The sequence below is a fragment of the Neltuma alba genome, unplaced genomic scaffold (assembly GCF_004799145.2).
Source record: "Neltuma alba isolate B1F8T4 unplaced genomic scaffold, ASM479914v2 tig00011986_pilon, whole genome shotgun sequence".
In the NCBI taxonomy this organism is placed as follows: domain Eukaryota; kingdom Viridiplantae; phylum Streptophyta; class Magnoliopsida; order Fabales; family Fabaceae; genus Neltuma; species Neltuma alba.
Window position 1 is genome coordinate 209,993 of NW_021636559.1, and position 20,534 is coordinate 230,526.

Sequence of the window (20,534 nt, forward strand, 5' to 3'; positions counted from 1 at the left end):
CGAAGTTGGAGAAAAGGGTTTGTGTTTTCTTGAAAATGCTGTTGTGAATAGCCATACTGAAGTTGTAAAAGTATATATAGATGTTGTTAAGCCGTACACAAGGGTTGTAAAGTTGTAACCGAAGTTGGAAAAAGGGGTCTGTGTTTTGTTGAAAATACTGTTGTGAATAGTCATACTGAAGCTGTAAACATGTATATAGATGTTGTTAATACCTACACCGAAGTTGTAAAATAGTAACCCCGAAGTTGGAAAAAGGGGTCTGTGTTTTCTTCAAAATGCTGCTGTGAATAGCTATACTGAAGTTGTAAATACTTATATAGATGTTGTTAATCCCTACACTGGAGTTGTAAAATTGTAACCGAAGTTGGAGAAAAGGGTTTGTTTTCTTGAAAATGCTGTTGTGAATAGCCATAATGAAGTTGTAAAAGTATATATAGATGTTGTTAATCCGTACACAAGGGTTGTAAAGTTGTAACCGAAGTTGGCAAAAGGGGTCTGTGTTTTGTCGAAAATACTGTTGTGAATAGTCATACTGAAGCTGTAAACATGTATATAGATGTTGTTAATACCTACACCGAAGTTGTAAACTAGTAACCCCGAAGTTGGAAAAAGGGGTCTGTGTTTTCTTCAAAATGCTGCTGTGAATAGCTATACTGAAGTTGTAAATACTTATATAGATGTTGTTAATCCCTACACTGGAGTTGTAAAATTGTAACCGAAGTTGGAGAAAAGGGTTTGTTTTCTTGAAAATGCTGTTGTGAATAGCCATAATGAAGTTGTAAAAGTATATATAGATGTTGTTAATCCCTACACTGGAGTTGTAAAGTTGTAACCGAAGTTGGCAAAAGGGGTCTCTGTTTGCTTGAAAATACTGTTGTGAATAGCCATACTGAAGCTGTAAACATCTATATATATGTTGTTAATACCTACGCCGGAGTTGTAAAATAGTAACCCCGAAGTTGGAAAAAGGGATTGTGTTTTCTTGAAAATGCTGTTGTGAATAGCCATAATGAAGTTGTAAATACTTATATAGATGTCGTTAATCCCTACACTGGAGGTGTTAACTTCTAACCGAAGTCGGAAAAGGGGTTTGTTTTCTTCAAAATGTTGTTGTGAATAGTCATACTGAAGTTGTAAATATGTATATAGATGTCGTTAATCCCTACACTTGAGTTGTAAAGTTGTAACCGAAGTTGGCAAAAGGGGTCTCTGTTTGCTTGAAAATACTGTTGTGAATAGCCATACTGAAGCTGTAAACATCTATATATATGTTGTTAATACCTACACCGGAGTTGTAAAATAGTAACCCCGAAGTTGGAAAAAGGGGTTGTGTTTTCTTGAAAATGCTGTTGTGAATAGCCATAATGAAGTTGTAAATACTTATATAGATGTCGTTAATCCCTACACTGGAGGTGTTAACTTCTAACCGAAGTCGGAAAAGGAGGTTTGTTTTCTTCAAAATGTTGTTGTGAATAGTCATACTGAAGTTGTAAATATGTATATAGATGTCGTTAATCCCTACACTGGAGTTGTAAAGTTGTAACCGAAGTTGGAAAAAGGGGTCTCTGTTTGCTTGAAAATACTGTTGTGAATAGCCATACTGAAGTTGTAAACATCTATATATATGTTGTTAATACCTACACCGGAGTTGTAAAATAGTAACTCCGAAGTTGGAAAAAGGGGTTGTGTTTTCTTGAAAATGCTGTTGTGAATAGCCATAATGAAGTTGTAAATACTTATATAGATGTCGTTAATCCCTACACTGGAGCTGTTAAGTTCTAACCGAAGTCGGAAAAAGGGGTCTGTGTTTACAACAAAATGTTGTTGTGAATAGTCATACTGAAGTTGTAAATACTTATATAGATGTTGTTAATCCCTACACTGGAGGTGTTAAGTTCTAACCGAAGTCGGGAAAAGGGTTTTGTTTTCTTCAAAATGCTGTTGTGAATAGCCATACCGAAGTTATAAATAACTATATAGATGTTGTTAATCACAAGTTCCTAATTGTTTTCTGACATGCTTGTATTAATGTGTAATGTGCAGAAAAAATGGTGTTGGAGGGAGAGACATCAACTTCAAAAGGGCCAAGGAATGGGTATGTCTTATTTAGAGAGGAATTTGCTCAAGGGAAAAAATTCAAGGGTGTAGTAGATAGAACTAACAAGGCGAAAGAGGCATGGACAAGGCTCTCTATTAAGGAGAAGAAAATATATAGTGAAAGGGCCAAACAAATGAGGCCGGAGAAGAAGAAGAGTAAGAGAGTATGGAAAATGTTCACCCGTTGCTCTGTTCGTCAATTCATGTCACTGGCGGAATTTGTTAAGAGTGATGAAAGTTTAAGACAAAGGATAGAGAACATAGGATTCTCTAAGTTGTTGGATGTGGAAATTGACAAACTCCCACGTGAGTTAATTGTAGCTTTCATTCAATCGTACGATCCAGCAACACATCAGTTCCGATTAAGGGGGAGGACAGAAGAAGTTGAGGCAGACGATGTGGGAACATTGCTTGGTGTGCCCCATACTGGGGAAGAGGTAAAAGGAGATGTTGATGAAAATCATGACACATATAAGAAGCTGAGGAGAAAGTATTTAAATGTTGTTTATAGCAAGATATTAGCTGACATAAAAAGTGGGACGGATGATGAGCATTTTGAACTATTATTTATGTTGGTCACACTTGGCACATTTCTAGCTCCAACTTCAAGTGCAAGAGTTGGTGAGAAGTTATTAAGGGTGGTATGTGCAACTATGAATGGATATGAACAGTATGATTGGGCAACATACATCATGAATGACCTCTACAAGGAAATGGAAGATTATGTGAATTTGTTCAGGAAGGAGAGGGATCCGTGCTGCACTGTGGGTGGCTGCCTGTACTTCTTGGTGGTATGTTTAGAGCAAAACATGTTGTTCAATGTTAATGTAACTGTTTAATTCAATTGGCTAATGCGGTGTGTTCTATGATTGTGGTTGCAGCTATATTTGGGTGAGAAATTCCCATTGTCAAAAGCTACTAACCATGACCCAACAAATGCTATTGCATATTGGACGGATAAGAGAATAAAGGAATTGGTCAACAAAGAGTCAAAGAGTAACATAGGCCTATTGTACAAAGGGAAGTCTACAAAAGTGGTCGAAGATACAATAAGTGTTGCTCATCTACGGCCGGTATGTTTGTAGTTTTGTATGTATAAAATTCATTAGTATGTAAAGAGTTTAACTGTTTAGCAAATGTGTTAGCAGGAATTGAAGCAAGTGCATCGAAGGATGATGGATGCACTTGAGGAAAGCCATAAAAGGCTTAGTAACCAATTTGCAGAGGAGCTTATGAAGGTGCAGCTCCATCTACAGGGGATGCCAAGTTCAAATCTGAGGGACCTTGTTGACAACACACCCGATGAGGCAGTGATTCTTCCATCTGATGGTAAAGGTGAAGAGGGAGGTAGTGACAAAGGTTATAGTGATAGAGATACTGCTGAAGGTGAAGCCCATGATCAGGAAAGAGGTAGTGATGAAGGTGATGAGGATGGAGAGGAAGGAGACAGTGAGAAAGGTGATGATGAAGGAGATAAAGGGGTGGAGTCATCAGATGAAGAGACTGACAAGGGAGAAGACCAAAGGCCATCAAAGAGAACAATCATTCCAAGTCGTCAAGTAACTTCTCCATGGATTTCCATGTTGAAGCCTGTTAAGAGGAGAAAGAGAGTGATAACTGAGAAAGACAAGTTTTTCAACATTGTCTCTCGTATGTGTTCACGGGAGGAGGGTCAGAAGTAAGATATGCCGTGCATGGAACATTGAAAGCAGGAAATTTTTTCATCTTGTTTTGTTATTGTTGTTTTACTTACATATGATGTATACATTGCAGGATTATGGTTACAATGTGTGATGAACAAATTGATCGGGATCAATTGCGCACGATAGGTGGAATCGAAAGAGTGAGTAGCCCTCTAATAACAATGGTCGGTAGGGCATTAATGGCAGAGGCAGGTGAGGGAGGACAAGTGAGGCGACACATTTTTGATGCTGAGTTCATGGTGAGCCCTGTGGTGTGTACGGTTTGTTTGACAATTACGGGTTGTGATGATTAAACTAATATGTTGTTTTGTAGATGAAAATGCTTGGTAACCCTTCTCAGTGGCGAGCATCAGAGAACAAACGTGCTATTTTGCCACAGCATATCGGGTACAACCTAGGTGACTGTGATTTAATATTTGGACCCGCAATTGTTGAGTCTCACTGGTTTTGCTTTGTGTTGGAGCCAAAAACAATGCATTTTTATGTCCTGGACTCCATGAGGCTGCCTAATGATATGCCAAAGAAGACCAAGAAGAAGGATTCATTGGAAGAAAAAAGGATGTTTCATCTTCATGCATGTGTAAGGACTAAACTAATGTATCTGTGTATCACAAGTGCCCAATGTTTCCACCTTTTTATCTCATATTTTGGATTTCTGTTGTCGGTTTGCAGAGAGACAACTTTTATGATATAATTGCATTAGTCAGACCTCAACTTGTTGGGAAGAAGCCTAAGACTGATATTATTTTTGCACCTGTTCCACAACAGAACAACTTGTATGTTGTGTTGACTGTTGACATTGTTTTCTAGTTTAAGATGTGAATTGCAGAAGCAGACATACTAACTTAAATGTTTTATTTCCCATTGGATGTATAGGAGAGATTGTGGTGTTCATGTGTTGATCTGGCTAAGCAAATGGGTCCCGGATGTGACATTTGACTTCAATGAGGTATGAAAGTTGTCTGTAATTAATGATTAATTATTTGCCAGGTACGGTGGACATTAACATATGGACCTGTCTTATATGCAGAATCATGTAGCTGAGTTTAGGCGTGAGCTAATGTGGTGGCTAGTTAATCATCCGCAAAATTCAAGTCGTGAAGAAGCCTTAACTCTCCTCTCAGAACAGCAGAACAAGACAACCACCAAAAGACGACGTTTGTCATAGTACTTAGTAGGAGGTTCCTTTTACATGTCTATGTGACACTCTGATGTAGTTCCATGTTATTTAACTTTGGAGAACATTTATGTACATGGCAGAAGGACTGATTTCAAGATTAGTAATTGTGTCTTGTTAGCAACGGGTGCATACCATTTGCGACATTAGTAGTCAGACTTTATGGTAAATTTTAACAGCAGCATTATATATGTTTCCAACTTGTGTATCGGTTTTCACAACAGCATTCACGAGATGAAAACAAGTACCCCTTTTTACAACTTCGGTGAAGCTTTTAACAACTTTAGTATAGGTTTTTCACAACTCATGTATACCCGTTAAGTAATGGGTCCCTTGCACGCCCACACCCAAGTGGGAAACGTGTTGAAGATCGGGGAGAAATTTTACAACTCCAGTGTATGAATTAACAACATTATTATAAGAGTTTACAGCTTCAGTATAGGTTTTCACAACAGCTTTCTGAAGATGGAAACAAATACCCCCTTTTACAACTTCGGTCAAGCGTTTAACAACTTAAGTATAGGTTTTTCACAACTCAAGTATAACCGTAAGCTAACGGGTCCCTTGCATGCTTGTACCCTCGTTGGAAACGTGTTGAAGATCGGGGAGAAATTTTACAACTCCAGTGTATGCATTAACAACATTATTATACTTGTTTACAACTTCAGTATAGGTTTTCACAACAGCTTTCTGAAGATGGAAACAAATACCCCCTTTTACAACTTCGGTCAAGCGTTTAACAACTTAAGTATAGTTTTTCACAACTCAAGTATAACCGTAAGCTAACGGGTCCCTTGCATGCTTGTACCCTCGTTAGAAACGTGTTGAAGATCGGGGAGAAATTTTACAACTCCAGTGTATGCATTAACAACCTTATTATACTTGTTTACAACTTCAGTATAGGTTTTCACAACAGCTTTCTGAAGATGGAAACAAATACCCCCTTTTACAACTTCGGTCAAGCGTTTAACAACTTAAGTATATGTTTTTCACAACTCAAGTATAACCGTAAGCTAACGGGTCCCTTGCATGCTTGTACCCTCGTTGGAAACGTGTTGAAGATCGGGGAGAAATTTTACAACTCCAGTGTATGAATTAACAACATTATTATACTTGTTTACAACTTCAGTATAGGTTTTCACAACAGCTTTCTGAAGATGGAAACAAATACCCCTTTTACAACTTCGGTCAAGCGTTTAACAACTTAAGTATAGGTTTTTCACAACTCAAGTATAACCGTAAGCTAACGGGTCCCTTGCATGCTTGTACCCTCGTTGGAAACGTGTTTAAGATCGGGGGGAAATTTTACAACTCCAGTGTATGCATTAACAACCTTATTATACTTGTTTACAACTTCAGTATAGGTTTTCACAACAGCTTTCTGAAGATGGAAACAAATACCCCCTTTTACAACTTCGGTGAAGCTTTTAACAACTTAAGTATAGGTTTTTCACAACTCAAGTATACCCGTAAGCTAACGGGTCCCTTGCATGCTTGTACCCTCGTTGGAAACGTGTTTAAGATCGGGGAGAAATTTTACAACTCCAGTGTATGGCTTAACAACATTATTTTAAATTTTTACAACTTTAGTATCGGTATTCACAACAGCTTCCTCAAGATGGGGGAAAAAACCCTTTTCACAACTTCGGTTAACCTTTTAACAACGTCAGTATAAGGTTATCACAACGCAGGTATACCTGTTAACCACCTGGTTTACAGGCGTGCTTACGCCCTCTTTAGAAACGTGTTTACGAACTAAACCCACTTCAATATGCGTTCCCAACAGCATTTCCGATAATGACTAAACCCACCATATTACAACTTCAGTAAACCATATAACAACCCCTAAATAACGTTTCAACAACTCGAGTAAAAGTTTAACAACTGTCATAAAACAAAATGATCAGTAATACCCATATTTTTAACTCAGTTCAAATGAAGTTCATATACGATGATCATACTTAAAAACATAAAACATAAGGCAACAATATCAAACATGAATAATAAGGGGACTCGTCTTGCAACTTCTGTCATTGTTAACAACACAGTTAAAGGAAATAACAACTTCAATATAGGTATTTTCCTATAACCAGATCCTTCCTGACAGTACTTACAATCAGTGACAGGCTAACATTAATATTTCATCCCCACTTAATGTTTTCTTGTCACTGACATCAAAATACACATTTCACTGACTATGTGTGACTTACGATGTCGACTTACCACATGACACAACCCTTCATCCAAAAAAATATGAAGAGTTGCAAAATATTTACAAGCCACAACAAAAAATAACCTTTACAAAATAAACCCACACGTGGACTACCAATTTTAACTTGGGTTTGGATTTCTGCATGTTCTTTTACTATGCCCAGGTTCATGACACTGTCCACAGTGGTAAATCTTCCTGTTTTGGAATTGGGATTCCCGCCTCCTAATTCTTGGCCTTCCCGAAGGTCTACTAGTTGTAGGTGGGTATAGCCACACTTGGTTTCCTATATTTTGCAGCATATAATCATTAGGATTAGGCCTGTCAATTGTCACTACTGGAATCATGGTGTTCCCATAAATCTTCTCTTGGGATGTTATTTTATAACAGTCCTCCACAAAATCATACACATTTGCATGAACCACCCTTATTGCAGCACAAGCGTGTGGACACGGAATCCCTGTCATTTGCCATGCAGCACAAGTGCATTCATGTGACTGAACATTGACATATAAGGCTCCACGCGAAGTATGTACACAGACCCTGCCACCTCCATAAGGTTCACCATGCATATGAATCGATCTAGCCACATTTTCCATCACTTTTCCATCAATGTTTGGACCCACACCATTTCTCCAGTTCCTCATTGCCACACTTGCTGCGAACATCTTCCTTGCAACCTTCTCACGATGTTCATGAATAAGTTGGGCAACATTATGCTGCCTTTCCTTTACAATCCAAGCATTGAATGACTCAGCAATGTTCGTTGTTATGTTATCCCACCGTTTATATGCAAACTTGCTCATTGCCCACTTATGAATATCACCATGATTGTTAAGCCACTGAAGTAACTGAGGACTGAAATTTCCCATCCTTGTCATTGCCTTATCAAACTCAACGTTAACCCTTGCATATGCAATGTCATCAAGCAACTTTAATCCAACTTCCTTACTAATACCACTAGTTCTCCTCCTACCTCTGTATAATTTATTCATTTCAGAGCTGAAATTTTCCTTCACGTGTCTATAACAGTATGCATGACGGTCACCTCCAAATATTGCTCCAACAGCTCCTATTATTGCATTGTGACGATCTGACACAATAATTAATTGGATTGCACCAACTATCTGTTTTATCATGTTTAAGAACCATGCCCACTCCTCATAAGTCTCTCCTTTCACAATAGCATACGCGAATGGTAACAATTCATTGTCCGCGTCATATGCTGAGGCTGATAGCAGTGTTCCCCTATATGGTCCACTCAAATGTGTTCCATCTATGTACAGTATATGTCTTGCCCCAGAAAAAAACCCTCTATGCAACAACCATATGCTATGAAAACACGCTCAAATATATTGTTAACAGTTGCTACCCATTCAGCTACCGTCTTCTCATCGGTTTCCTTCAATCGTTGACATATCCATGGTATCAACATGTATGACTGTTCAGGCCTCCCTTGTATTTCCTCTAATGCTTTTTCCTTAGCCCTATATGCTTGCTTATATGTCAACTTCACACCATAATCCCTTGCCAAGGTCCTCCTTATTTCATTTGGACGCTTTTCAGTGTGATCCCTTACCTCCTCAATGATAATTGATGATGTCAAGGCTGCTCTTCCACCATGTGTAACTTGCATCATCTCTTGGGCATTATGCACATGTTCATTACTCAGTCGAGTTACAACGAGGAAAGGACTTCTCTTCGCAGCTACTCTTGCTATTATCCGCCAAGGACAACCTTCAACTTTGCATTTCACATGCACACATTCCTCACAATTTTTGACATATTTGTACTCGAAGTTTTCTGCAATACTAAACTTATATACTGCCTTTCTGAATTCTGTGGCATTTGCAAAAGTTTGCTTCTTTCCTAACAACAATTCCTTCCACTTCACAGCATTCATCTCGGGCATTGGTGTTGGTGCAATCTCTACTGTACTTACTAGCCTCACATGACATCCCCCACCGCCTTCTCTTACACAGTCACCCCCATTTTCATCACAAACTGTTCCGTCCATATTATTCTCCCTACTTGACAAAAAACACATTTGTTGTGACAATCCCAAGTAGTTGTCAATGCTGCATGCATAATTACAACTTTTGTTAGCAAATTCACAACAACAATATAACAAATAACAACTAAAATAACCATAAAAAAACAAGTCTCACATTTGTGGATCATCCATTACTTCCGGTGTACTCTCCTTCAATGCTAGATACACATGTGCACTAGTGTCATTATACTGAAAAAGATTATCAACTTCACTATCATCAACCAAATCTACTAATGCCTTATCATCGAGGCTCACTGTATATTTCATGTCACAAATATTAACATCTATATCAAACCATTCCAATATCATTAACCTCAACTCTTCATATCTTATCCCCTGTTTTATCGTTCTAACTCTCACACTCCCACCATTGTATCTCATTTCACCTTCAACATTATTAACAAAGTTTCCACCAAGATGAAAAATCAACGCAAGTGTCTTTGAATATGTTGACCCAATATTGCAACTCATTCTGCATTATACCCTGCAACAAACAAGGAAAATATTTCATCACAATGTCATCTCTGTAAAAAGGATATTTCATAAATCCAACACAGCTACTTTCAAAGTTAACAACTTCAATATATCGTTTCACAACTCCACTTTAACTATTAACAACACCCTTCACAACCTCATTACTATGGATATTCAGCCTACTTATATACGTGATCATCGCAGCGCTTCTTCCAATTTCCCTCAGCTACCATCTGCTATCCCCAAAAACAGATCATTATAAACACCGTCCCAGACTAAGCTAACTCTATCACTCACTACCCGACTCATACGTTCCATTCCCACAAGTTAAAAACAACAACCAATACCTCCAGATGAATCAACTTACGATTGCTGCAGCATCGTCTCCCTCTTAAGCTGACAAAACTAACTTGGCCAGAACCCTAACCTTATCTAACAGTAATCAACTCATTTGTTCAGATTGATGACCATTCTCACACCTAAAAAAGGAAAAACCAACACCCCAATATGAAGAACGTATGCCTTACGTAATGCCGCCCCTTACCTACTCTGAACCCTCAACGCCACATACAGAACGCAGGACCACCAAAATGAAGAAAACAGACCGCAACAGTCATGCATGGAGGATGAAACAGTCATATGATTCCAGAAAAACACTTACCCTTTCGAACCACCACGTTTTCGTCACCTTCGACCTGCTGGAACGCGCACGTTTCTCTCCTTTCCTTCCCGCCTATCTTCCTTCGGTGTGCGGCTTATTGCGGTGCCCATGTGGTGCCCACGCTTTGTAATGGGTGAGGGCGGTTTGGTCTTTTTGTCTAAGAAAATAATCCCAAAATGGTCTGCTGGTACCAAATCGGGATTACTGATATTTGGCGGACGTTTTTGGGCTTTTGGAGTTGGAGGTGCATTTTTCTGGCATTTTCCCTTTATTTTTCTTCCTCCATCCTGCCAATACTCAGTGGCGTTTCCAAATTCCATCTCATATGCCCAGTTTGACTTTTCAATTTCAGCATCAACGTGGCACTACGGTATTGGTGCTTTTTTTATTTCTTTTATAATATCTTCAATTTTTTATTATTTTTAAATAAATATCTTAATAGCGTTTTATTTTTACTTTCCTTGTGGAACGAATTTTGTGTGTTTTTTTTTTTGGGGGGGGGGGTTAAATCATACAATAATATTGAGAGAGAAGATCACTATACGGTAACTTGATAAGATCAAAAATCGAGAGATGAAGGATCGAAGAACAAAACCAAGCACACAACATTGAAAGAGAAGGTTAGCATGGCAACGACGGCGATCAATGGGAGAATAAGAGTGAGAATGGAGGATGTTTGCGTCGGAGGCCGCGACTGATGAGCACGAGTCCTCTGTTGATTTGGCTCCGTGGCGATTATCTGCGCTGCCCGCCAAGTCACAGTACACCGAACCCACGTCTTTCACTTTCGTTGTGGGCGGCGGGGAGGAATGATAACGGAGAAAATGAATGCTCTGTTTCTTATGGAGTCTAAGGAGGAGGAGGAGGAGGCAGAACAGGCTCCAGTATGCACCTCCGTGTGTGAGATATAATAAAGGCGATGACAAAATATAAGGGGGAAGCAAAAATATTTAAAAAAAATTTTTTTTGTTTCTGGAAAAAGCCCCGGGGGATGCCCTTGGAGGGGAAGGGACAAATTTTGAGGAAAATTTGCCAAAAAAAACCCTAAAAAATAAAAAATTGCATACAATAACTCATTCACAAAAATTATTATCATTTGCTTATTAATTATTTTCAAAACTAATACTAATATTATAACAAGTTTCTATTTATAATTTTTTTATTTTTAAGGTCTTTTTTTTTTACTGTTTTTCCAGATTTTCATATAGACGATTTTGTCTTTATTTTATTTTCATACGATCAAATATTTTTATATGCATTTTGAAATAAAAAATGATATAACATTGTTATAATATAATAATATTATTATTTATATGATATATATGAATAATGTTTTATATATTAATGCGTGTGTATAATATAAATCTATATTAACATAGAAAGAGAAGACGAGTATGAGCTTTTAGTCTTTTGACAGTATTTAGAAATTATTTGTTAAGTCTCTTGGCCTAATCAGTAATTTGCTAGGAGTATAGATTTGAATTTGAGTTTTAGTGTTTCAACTAGATTTAATTAGGATTTTTCCTTACTAATTTCTTTTGCAATGGAACATTTGGGTGTTGTTTTTAATTGTTTATAGCATATCAATTAAAAATAAGAAAAATTTCAGCTAACTCCCACAATGTTGTCTTAATAAATTTTCAGTTTTAAAAGATTCTTAAAATTTAATTCAGTCTCCCTAACCCGATAAAATTAAGTAAACAAATAAAAGGACAATTTAGCCCTTAATGACAATATACATAAATGTTATTTAAATAAATTTCATTTTTTTTTGTGTGGCAATTTTCATATCTATGGTTGTTATTTTCTTATTGTTTATTGTAAACGGTCATATATATATATATATATATGAATGTTATTTTTCTGTTGTTTCTTATAAATTTTTATATATATACTTATTACTTTTGTATTTATTGTTGTAAATGACATAATATGCATAGTTGTTAATTATTTGTCTATTCTTATAAATTTTTCCATATGGAGTTGTACATTTTCTATTCTTCGTTGTAATTTTTCATATAAAGAATCATTATTTCTCTATTTTTTGTTATAAATTTTTATATGTAGAGTTGTGCATTATTTATTTTAAGGGTTAAATAGTCTTTTTACTTGTTCATGTAATTTCATTTTGTGTTAAGACGGACTGACTTGAATTTTCAGAATCTCTTGGAAGTTGGCACTGAAGATTTATTAAGTCCACATTGTGGAACTTAACTGAAATTTTTTCTAAAAAAGTGTCTAATAATGTGTTCATAGGAAACAATTTCTGTTCTGTGTCTGGCAAAGTTCGCAAGCGGAGAGACTTCTCAAAGGCTCGAAGCGAAATACTCAAATTCAAAAAAGGGTGAAGTAGCGCTTAATACCCTGAATTTATTTTACCGCTACACTCAACACCCTAATCTTTTAAATGGTATAATTTTACTCCTTATTTTTTAAATTTGGAGCAATTTTAATCAAGACTAAATTTGTATCAAACTCTGTTTAAAAACCTTAACACATGACTTTTTTTTTTTGAAAACTTCCATGTAAGTAGATGACGTGAAAGATGGCTGATCTGATTTTTTTTAAAAAAATTATTAACTTTGAAATTTGATCAGAAACCCTAATGTGCAGGAACTTGGTGGCCTCTTGTACCACATCATCTTTGTCCCATTCCACATTATCTCCTAGATTCCCATCTCCTTCCATTTTCTGAATAAAAAAATCTCTTTTAGTAAACCCTATTTGTTTTTTTTTATGGCTTTAGTGGGACCATAGAAAGAAAACAAAAACCAATACAAATTCATTCTTACCTGTTAATCAATCTTTCTTTTATACTCAAAGACGAATTTACTCACTTGATTTTGATGCTTCTCTACTCTTCGGCTGCTATTTGCATGATCCTTCTTCGCTCTTCTTTATGCATTGAAATACTGAAGGGTTTTCTTTCTGATTGAAAAACCTAAGCTCATGTGGAAATTTCATTATTATTAGGTGCCATGTCAATATACTTATGTGGAAGTTTTCAAAAAAAAAAAAAAGAGCCATGTGTCAAGGTTTTTAAACAGAGTTTGATGCATAGTTAGCCCTGATTAAAATTGCTCCAAATTTAAAAAATGAAAGGTAAAATCACACCTTTTAAAAGATTAGGGTGTTAAGTGCACCTGTAAAATAAGTTTAGAGTGTTAAACGCTAGTTCACCCTTCAAAGAACGGAAGAAACTGTAGGTGGGACCCAGGAACGATCCTGGTTTTTAGTTATGTTTAAAAATTGTCACATCAATACCGATCATCGGTAGGGGCGAGCAAAACCGAACCGAACCGAATTTAATTTCGGTTTTTCGGTTCGGTTATTTCGGTTTTCGGTTATATATTCGGTTTTTATTTTTTAAACAATTCGGTTTCGGTGTTCGGTTCGGTTAGTAGGAAAAAAATTCGGTTATAACCGAATAACCGAAATAAATATATTATATATTTATATTTAATAAATATTATTATAATAAATATATATGTGGGTATATGTAAACTTTTTAAATATATTTATATTCAATAAATATGATTATAATAAATATTATTATAATAAATCACATTGAATGATGAAATATTTATTAATTAATGGTTATAATTGTGTTTTATTATTATTTTTAATTTAAAATTATTTTTCATATTTATATATTTCGGTTAATCGGTTAACCAAACCGAAATTTTCGGTTAATTCGGTTTCAGTTAGTTTGGTTATTCGGTTTCGGTTCGGTGTTTAAAATTTACTCTATTCAGTTATTCGGTTAATTCGGTTATCGGTGATAACCGAACCGAAAAACCGAATGCTCACCCCTAATCATCGGATGAGTAAGGTCCTTCCTCGGTGCTTGTTCCTTCATGTAAGGAACTTTATATTCATCAAATATATAATTATTATTTAAATTTGATATCATAGCTATCTATTCAATTTTCAAAATGGATAAATATAATTAGCTTAATAAATGGACTGCCTTTTGGCCTGTTGCTCTTTCTTTTTTTATTTTGAGAAAAAAAAGAAAGACATTTTATTATTTTGAGACTGAATTGGGTTTTCAAAATTCTTTGGGATTGAAAATTTATAAAGCCCACATTGTGAGACTTTGCTGAAATTTTTTTCTAAAAAATATGTAAAGCTTAGTTGACCCATGATTTATACTTTGTCTTTCGTTTCGAATAATGTGTTCATAGGAGATAATTTCTCTTCTGAGTCTAGCAAGCCTTGCAAGCGGTGGCTTCTCAAAGACTCAAAAGCTACGTACTCAAAGTCAAAAAACGGAAGCCTTAGTTATCCATTTTTTTCTGACCGGGGAATCTCCAAGAATAATTCCAATAATTACCGACTTCACCTAAACCTAAAGGCGAAAACGCAAACGCAAACGCAAACGCAAACGCAATTAGGGACCGTTTGGATTGCACTCCAAACCTTGGTTTGGAAGCCCAAACCAAGGTTTGGCCAAAATGTCATCCAAACGGTCATGCAAATTTGGAAAACCAAGGTTCTGATAAAAACCATGGTTTCAACGGTTGAAACCATGGTTTGGCCAGCAGCACAATTTTTCTGCTTTTCGGATATTTGCTGAAAGGTGCGGGTGGTCCCTCCACAAATGACCAAAGGCTCCATTATTGCTCTGAATAATTCACTCCTCTCGTTCACACCTCCAGTTCTCCCGTCGGTCCTCGCACCCCACGCAACACCATCCTTCACAGTCTGCACCACGGTCTTCGTCTCCTCCTTCACAGAACCAGTCGCCGCCGGTGAAGAAGTCGGCGTGTAGCCACGGTTTGAAGAAGTCGCCGCCGGTGAGAGAAATCGCAGCTCCATGGTTGAAGAAGATTGCAGCTATTTCTGGCGCTTAGGTTCGGTGTGAAGCATTTGGCTGTGGTCGCCGGTCGGTGTTCCCTGGTTCAGATCCGTCGCTCAGGTAAGGTAGCTCAGATCCGCAATTTTCTTCTTCTCCATAGCCCCTGTTTCTTGCTCTGTAATCGGCGTGTTGCGAGCTGGACCTTCTGGTTCTGGGTCTTCTTCTGCCTTCAATAAAACCGAAATCGTTGATGCTGGGTTTAGGAATCGTTTGTCGTTGATGCTTGCTGGGTTTAGGAATCGTGAGCTTGCCATGAGAGTTTGACCCGTTAATTATCCGTTCGGAATCGTTGATGCTTGCTGGAAATTCTGATTTGATGTTGTATTAATCGGCCGTTTGTCGAGGAAGCAAGTTTCCACCAGGACGTCCCTGAAACTTTGGGCAGAATTCCGAATTCGATTTCGTTTGGATCCGAGTCTCTACGAAACGAGGAATCCGCAATGGAGGAGTATGATCTTGAACGTGGGGTTGGAATTACAGATGAGGTATTGGCCTTCGCCAGAAACATCGCGATGCATCCCGAGACGTGGTTGGATTATCCTGTCGACGAAGAAGATGACACGGATGGTAAGCGGGATTTGATATTACTCATCCGGCTGTCTTATTCGTGAATGATGCTTATATTTCCTTTCGATGAAAATTCTTTATGCTCTTGATTTGAGTTTTGCGCGAGTCATAACCATGAAGATCGTGCTGTTTATGAAATTGTTGAGTTGACCCGCACACTGCGTCCGTATCGGCAATGAGCTTGATCTCCCCTTTTCATTCGATTCTTGTTGTCGTTTTTTGCGTGCTCCAATTCTTATAGTGATGAACTTGGCTGTCTGCCCACAATTAATTCTGCATATCTACTTACTCGTAGATTTTGACGTGTCCGATGCCCAACAAGAGCATGCTATGGCCATTGAAAGACTTGCACCTAGATTAGCTGCGCTCAGAATTGAGCTGTGCCCTTGCCATATGAGTGAAAGTTACTTTTGGAAAGTCTATTTTGTACTTTTGCATTCAAGGCTTAATAAACAGGACGCTGAGGTTTTATCTACACCTCAGGTGAGTAACTGGGATTTCACGCTGGTTTTCATATTGTTCTTGCAATCTGGAATGCACAAATTACCTTACTCTTGTGGTGGCTTCCTTGGTTGATATGCTAATATGGCCATTTTATCTAAGGAGACTTATCTTTGAGTGCAGTTTTAATCCTTTTCAAGTGGATTCAAAATTACAGAATCGTCAGGTCCCTTGCTTTTAATTTAAAATCTTTTTATGCCAAATCTCATACACGAATGATTGGCAGACAACAAAATTCGGTCATGAAGAAGGAATACCGGGCATATTATGTTTGATTAATAGTTGGATTTTTCCAACCTCGAAATGTTGATGGGGTTTGATTTTGAAAATATGATAGACTTCACACCAAGAGGTGTTGGCTCTGTTATAGTTCAACTTATTTTGCCGTACAAAGTCCTTCGAATGTTCCTTTGTGGACCTGTATCTGTTTTATAAGCACTAACTCATTCAGCCAGCATTAACTGTGCCTTCATGATAATATTTGCAGGTTCTGGCAGCCAGAGCACTGTGGATGAAGGAGTTACAGGAGCAAGAGAAACTTGAATCTGAATGTTTTGGAAGGAGCATTTCCTACTCAAAAGACACAGCTCAGCAAGAAGACTTCTCTCCCAGATTTTTCGATAATGCCTACTCTGGTGCCATGGCTTATGGAACATACAGATTTGAGGAAGATTATGGGAGTGATAAGCGCATGGGTGAATGCTCTGAAGACCATTTAATCGATGAGCCAGTCGTCGAGGAAAACTCGAAAACTAAAACTGAGGAGAAGGACCTATCAAGGGTTCGATCCTCTAAATTTGTTCTCGAGGACTATGAAGATGATGAGTACGAATGGCCGGAGGACGATATTGATGGAATTACCGTGCCGCAGGTAAATGAAGAAGACATATCTTTTAGTGATCTCGAGGATGATAATTATTCGTTGAAACCTGTTACCAGAACAGAATTAAATGCATGATAGTGGTGCCGTAGGGCCAGTACTGAGTAGATCTCCAATAGAAAGAAGAGAAAGTATGGAGGTCCCCTGCATTTTTTGGTTGTACATAGTGATTGTTTTGTTGTAACCCCCCCCCCCCCCCAAAAAAAAACAAAAAGAGAGAGAACGAAACAAAGAAAAGAAGTTGCAGAGGCGGTGCTGTGACGTGTTGCATGCGGTGCAGCAAGGTTAATTCGGAATTCTGCCCAAAGTTTCAGGGACGTTCTGATTTTATGAATATATATGTGTGGTGACAATTAATTAATTAATTGTATTAAACATCAGAGGTTATTATACATGTAGTATGTTATTACAAAAAGTAGTTATGAAAAAATGTTATGGGATTTCACGTTTACAATCTTTAAACAAAATTAATATTTTTCTGTTCCAAAAAAAATCATTTTTCTATAAACATATTTAATATTATGTTTTATAAATATATGTACACATATTAATTATGTATTAATTATATTATCTTATATATTATTAATTATGTTAGTAAAAATTATTTCATTAACAATTTTATTTCTTCAAATCAAAATAAATCATAAAATCTATCCCTTATATAATTATCATATTAACTTATACCCTTTTTGGTCATTTCCACATGTAAAAAGCACTTCTGGTAATAACTATCCAAACACTCTCACTTCTCAGAATCACTTTTTCTCAGAATCTATTCTCCACAGAATCTATTCTCCACAGAATCTATTCTCCAGAATCACTTTTCCAAACCACGGTTTGAAGTCATCCAAACACACCCTTATTTTAAAAATTGTCACATCGATGCCGACGTATGAGTCAGGTGGTTCCAATCCCAGGTGCTTGTTGCGAAGCTGTCATGTTTTATATAATTATTATTTAAATTTGATATTATAGCAATCTATTCAATTTTCAAAGCGGATAAATATAACTGGCTTCTGGCCTGTTGTTCTTTCTTTTTTATTTTGAGTAATTTGGCAGGTTTAAATTCAATTTAAATGAATTAAAATGTTCTTTTATTACTTTCAGTGGAAAATTAATCATGTTTTTATCTATTTTAGTTTGGAAAAAAGGCTAAAACAAAATAAGAGCTCCAATAGAAATTAAAAAAGAGACTGTTCCAGTCTATTGTTTATAATAAAAATCAGATAAAAAATATAAGTGATGAGCACCAAACGATCTAGTCCTTTGGAAAAAACCTCGTTTATATCATATATGAACATTTCAAACGTTTCTTATTTGATTAATTTTTGTTATTTATATGTTTCATATAGTTCCCCTATGCGAGTACTTTTAAAATCTCAAAGCTAATGCCAATATTATTAAAATCGCAATTGGCAGGTTTTCTTCCGTCAATATCCCAATACTCAGTAGCATTTTCAAATTCCATCACATATGTCCGGTTTGACTTTTCAATGGCAGCATCAACGTAGCCCTACTATATCTGTGACTTTTTTTTATTATATCTTTATATAATATCTTCAATTTTTTATTATTTTAAATAAATATCTTAATAACATTTATTTTTACTTTCCCTGTGGAACGAATTGTGTGTGTGTGTGTGTGTGTAAATCGTTCCCAATCAAAAAGCATTCCTCTCCATTAGGTATAACTGATTGTCAAACATTAATGCTTTTCCCAGGTTGTGAACTTGTGATACAGCAAAAACAATGCGCAACGTAGCATCCATGGAACGATTTATAATTTAGCATTTCAGTAGATCTTCTTTTTCAATGGAGCATTTGGTTGATAAAAATCTAATTTATTCATTCATGCACTCCAATCTACTTTAATATGATTAAGGGTTTTTTTTGGTCAGAAAAACATGATTAAGGGGTTTTGGCCATGAAAAGAAATGAAGGTTTTTTTGGGGGGGGGGTCACATTTTTTGGTAAGCTAATTGATGTGGCCACGGGGTTCAGAACCAAAATATATTACTTGTAGAATTCAGCTGTATATTCATAAAATTGAATATCAATTTTATGTTTTATATAATTATCATTGGGCTTCATTACACAAGGGCCACACAGCAAAGCGAAGACGCCGAGCCCATATTAGAAACAACCTAAGAAATTGGAAACAAACATAACCCAAAGCACAAAACAGAAACTAGGAGTAACGAAGTAGCAACTTGGACATTACAAAAATGAAATACAACATGAGGAGAATGAAACGCCACTTGCGCCAAGAAAAGTGCGGAGCATAAACCATCTAAAGGTATTAGAATCAGGCAAGAGATCTCCACTTTCTTTTTCCTCCATTTTCATCTACTTTTTATTTTAGTCATAAAATTGAGATTTTAACGGTTCAGATTTATCCACATTTAGAGTCCCTCAAGAAGAACAAGGTAGTCCCAGTGGGCATGTTACTTAGAAAAGGACCAATTAAAAGGCTTCTCACATATCCACGTAAACAGCCCGACGTAAGCATCAACAACCATTTCGCGCAGGGGCTCGTGTGGGGTACCACATGGTTGACTTCAAACTATATCTTTCTTTTAAAGAACGTTTGGTCCTATATGTATAACCGTCACTCCATGAGGCCGACGCCAAACTTCGTCAAAGAGATATTCTTGGATAACATCTTGACTTTGCGGATAATTCCTCTCCCCCCACCCCTTCTGGAATCTTCTCCCAAATTCGTTCATCCGTGGAATCCGGTAAATATTCTTTTTACAATGGAGCATTTGGGGTTTTTTTTGTTTGGAAAACTGTTTACAGCATATCAATAAATAAATAACTAATGTATTCGTGGGAGGAAATTTCTTTGCGGGATTTCCTGCGGCTGGCTAAGTTTGCGAGCGAGATCAAAGAAGGGGAGAACAGCAGGAGCGAACAGTGGGACCCACGAAAATCGACCGAAAACAATAAAAAATATGTCACATCACCAATCCGCTTCGGCCTATCACCTTATCGTGTGAGTCCATGCATCGCTACAGGATGCTTCGCCGGTGCTTCCTTTCCTCGCTTCATTTTTTTTTTTTGGTGGGGCCAATCCTCCGCTTCATCTAAGAAACCACCGCATTGCTGGGATTCAGAAACCAAAATTCAATATCAATTTTATGTTTCATATAATTATTATTTATATTTGATATTTTCTCTGTCTATTCAATTTTCAAAACGGATAAATATAAATTAGCTTAAAAAATGGTTGTCTTTGTCTGTTGTTCTTCCTTTTTTATTTTGAGTGATCTCGCATGTTTAAATTTGACTTAACTGAATTAAAATGTTCTTTTATTACTTTCAATAGGAAATTAATCATGTTTTGATTTAT

The 20,534-nt window shown here is 36.8% G+C and overlaps 3 protein-coding genes across 3 annotated transcripts; 2 read left to right on the plus strand and 1 right to left on the minus strand.

Moving 5' to 3' along the window:
- The first annotated feature begins 4,187 nt into the window (after positions 1-4,187).
- Positions 4,188-4,996, plus strand: LOC114720454 (uncharacterized). The gene is made up of 4 exons (XM_028906101.1): positions 4,188-4,380; positions 4,473-4,576; positions 4,677-4,749; positions 4,831-4,996. The coding sequence occupies exons 1-4, from the start codon at positions 4,273-4,275 to the stop codon at positions 4,966-4,968; spliced, it is 423 nt and encodes a 140-aa protein (XP_028761934.1). The 5' UTR covers positions 4,188-4,272; the 3' UTR covers positions 4,969-4,996.
- Positions 4,997-7,308: 2,312 nt separating this feature from the next.
- On the minus strand, positions 7,309-10,694 carry LOC114720461 (uncharacterized). The gene is made up of 4 exons (XM_028906107.1): positions 10,409-10,694; positions 9,355-9,493; positions 8,498-9,264; positions 7,309-8,417 (listed from the first exon to the last, which is right to left on the minus strand). The coding sequence occupies exons 1-4, from the start codon at positions 10,692-10,694 to the stop codon at positions 7,309-7,311; spliced, it is 2,301 nt and encodes a 766-aa protein (XP_028761940.1).
- A 4,912-nt stretch (positions 10,695-15,606) lies between these two features.
- LOC114720451 (uncharacterized) lies at positions 15,607-17,406 on the plus strand. The gene is made up of 3 exons (XM_028906100.1): positions 15,607-15,802; positions 16,098-16,285; positions 16,791-17,406. Exons 1-3 carry the CDS (start codon positions 15,676-15,678, stop codon positions 17,259-17,261), a joined length of 786 nt encoding a protein of 261 aa, XP_028761933.1. The 5' UTR covers positions 15,607-15,675; the 3' UTR covers positions 17,262-17,406.
- Positions 17,407-20,534: the final 3,128 nt, after the last annotated feature.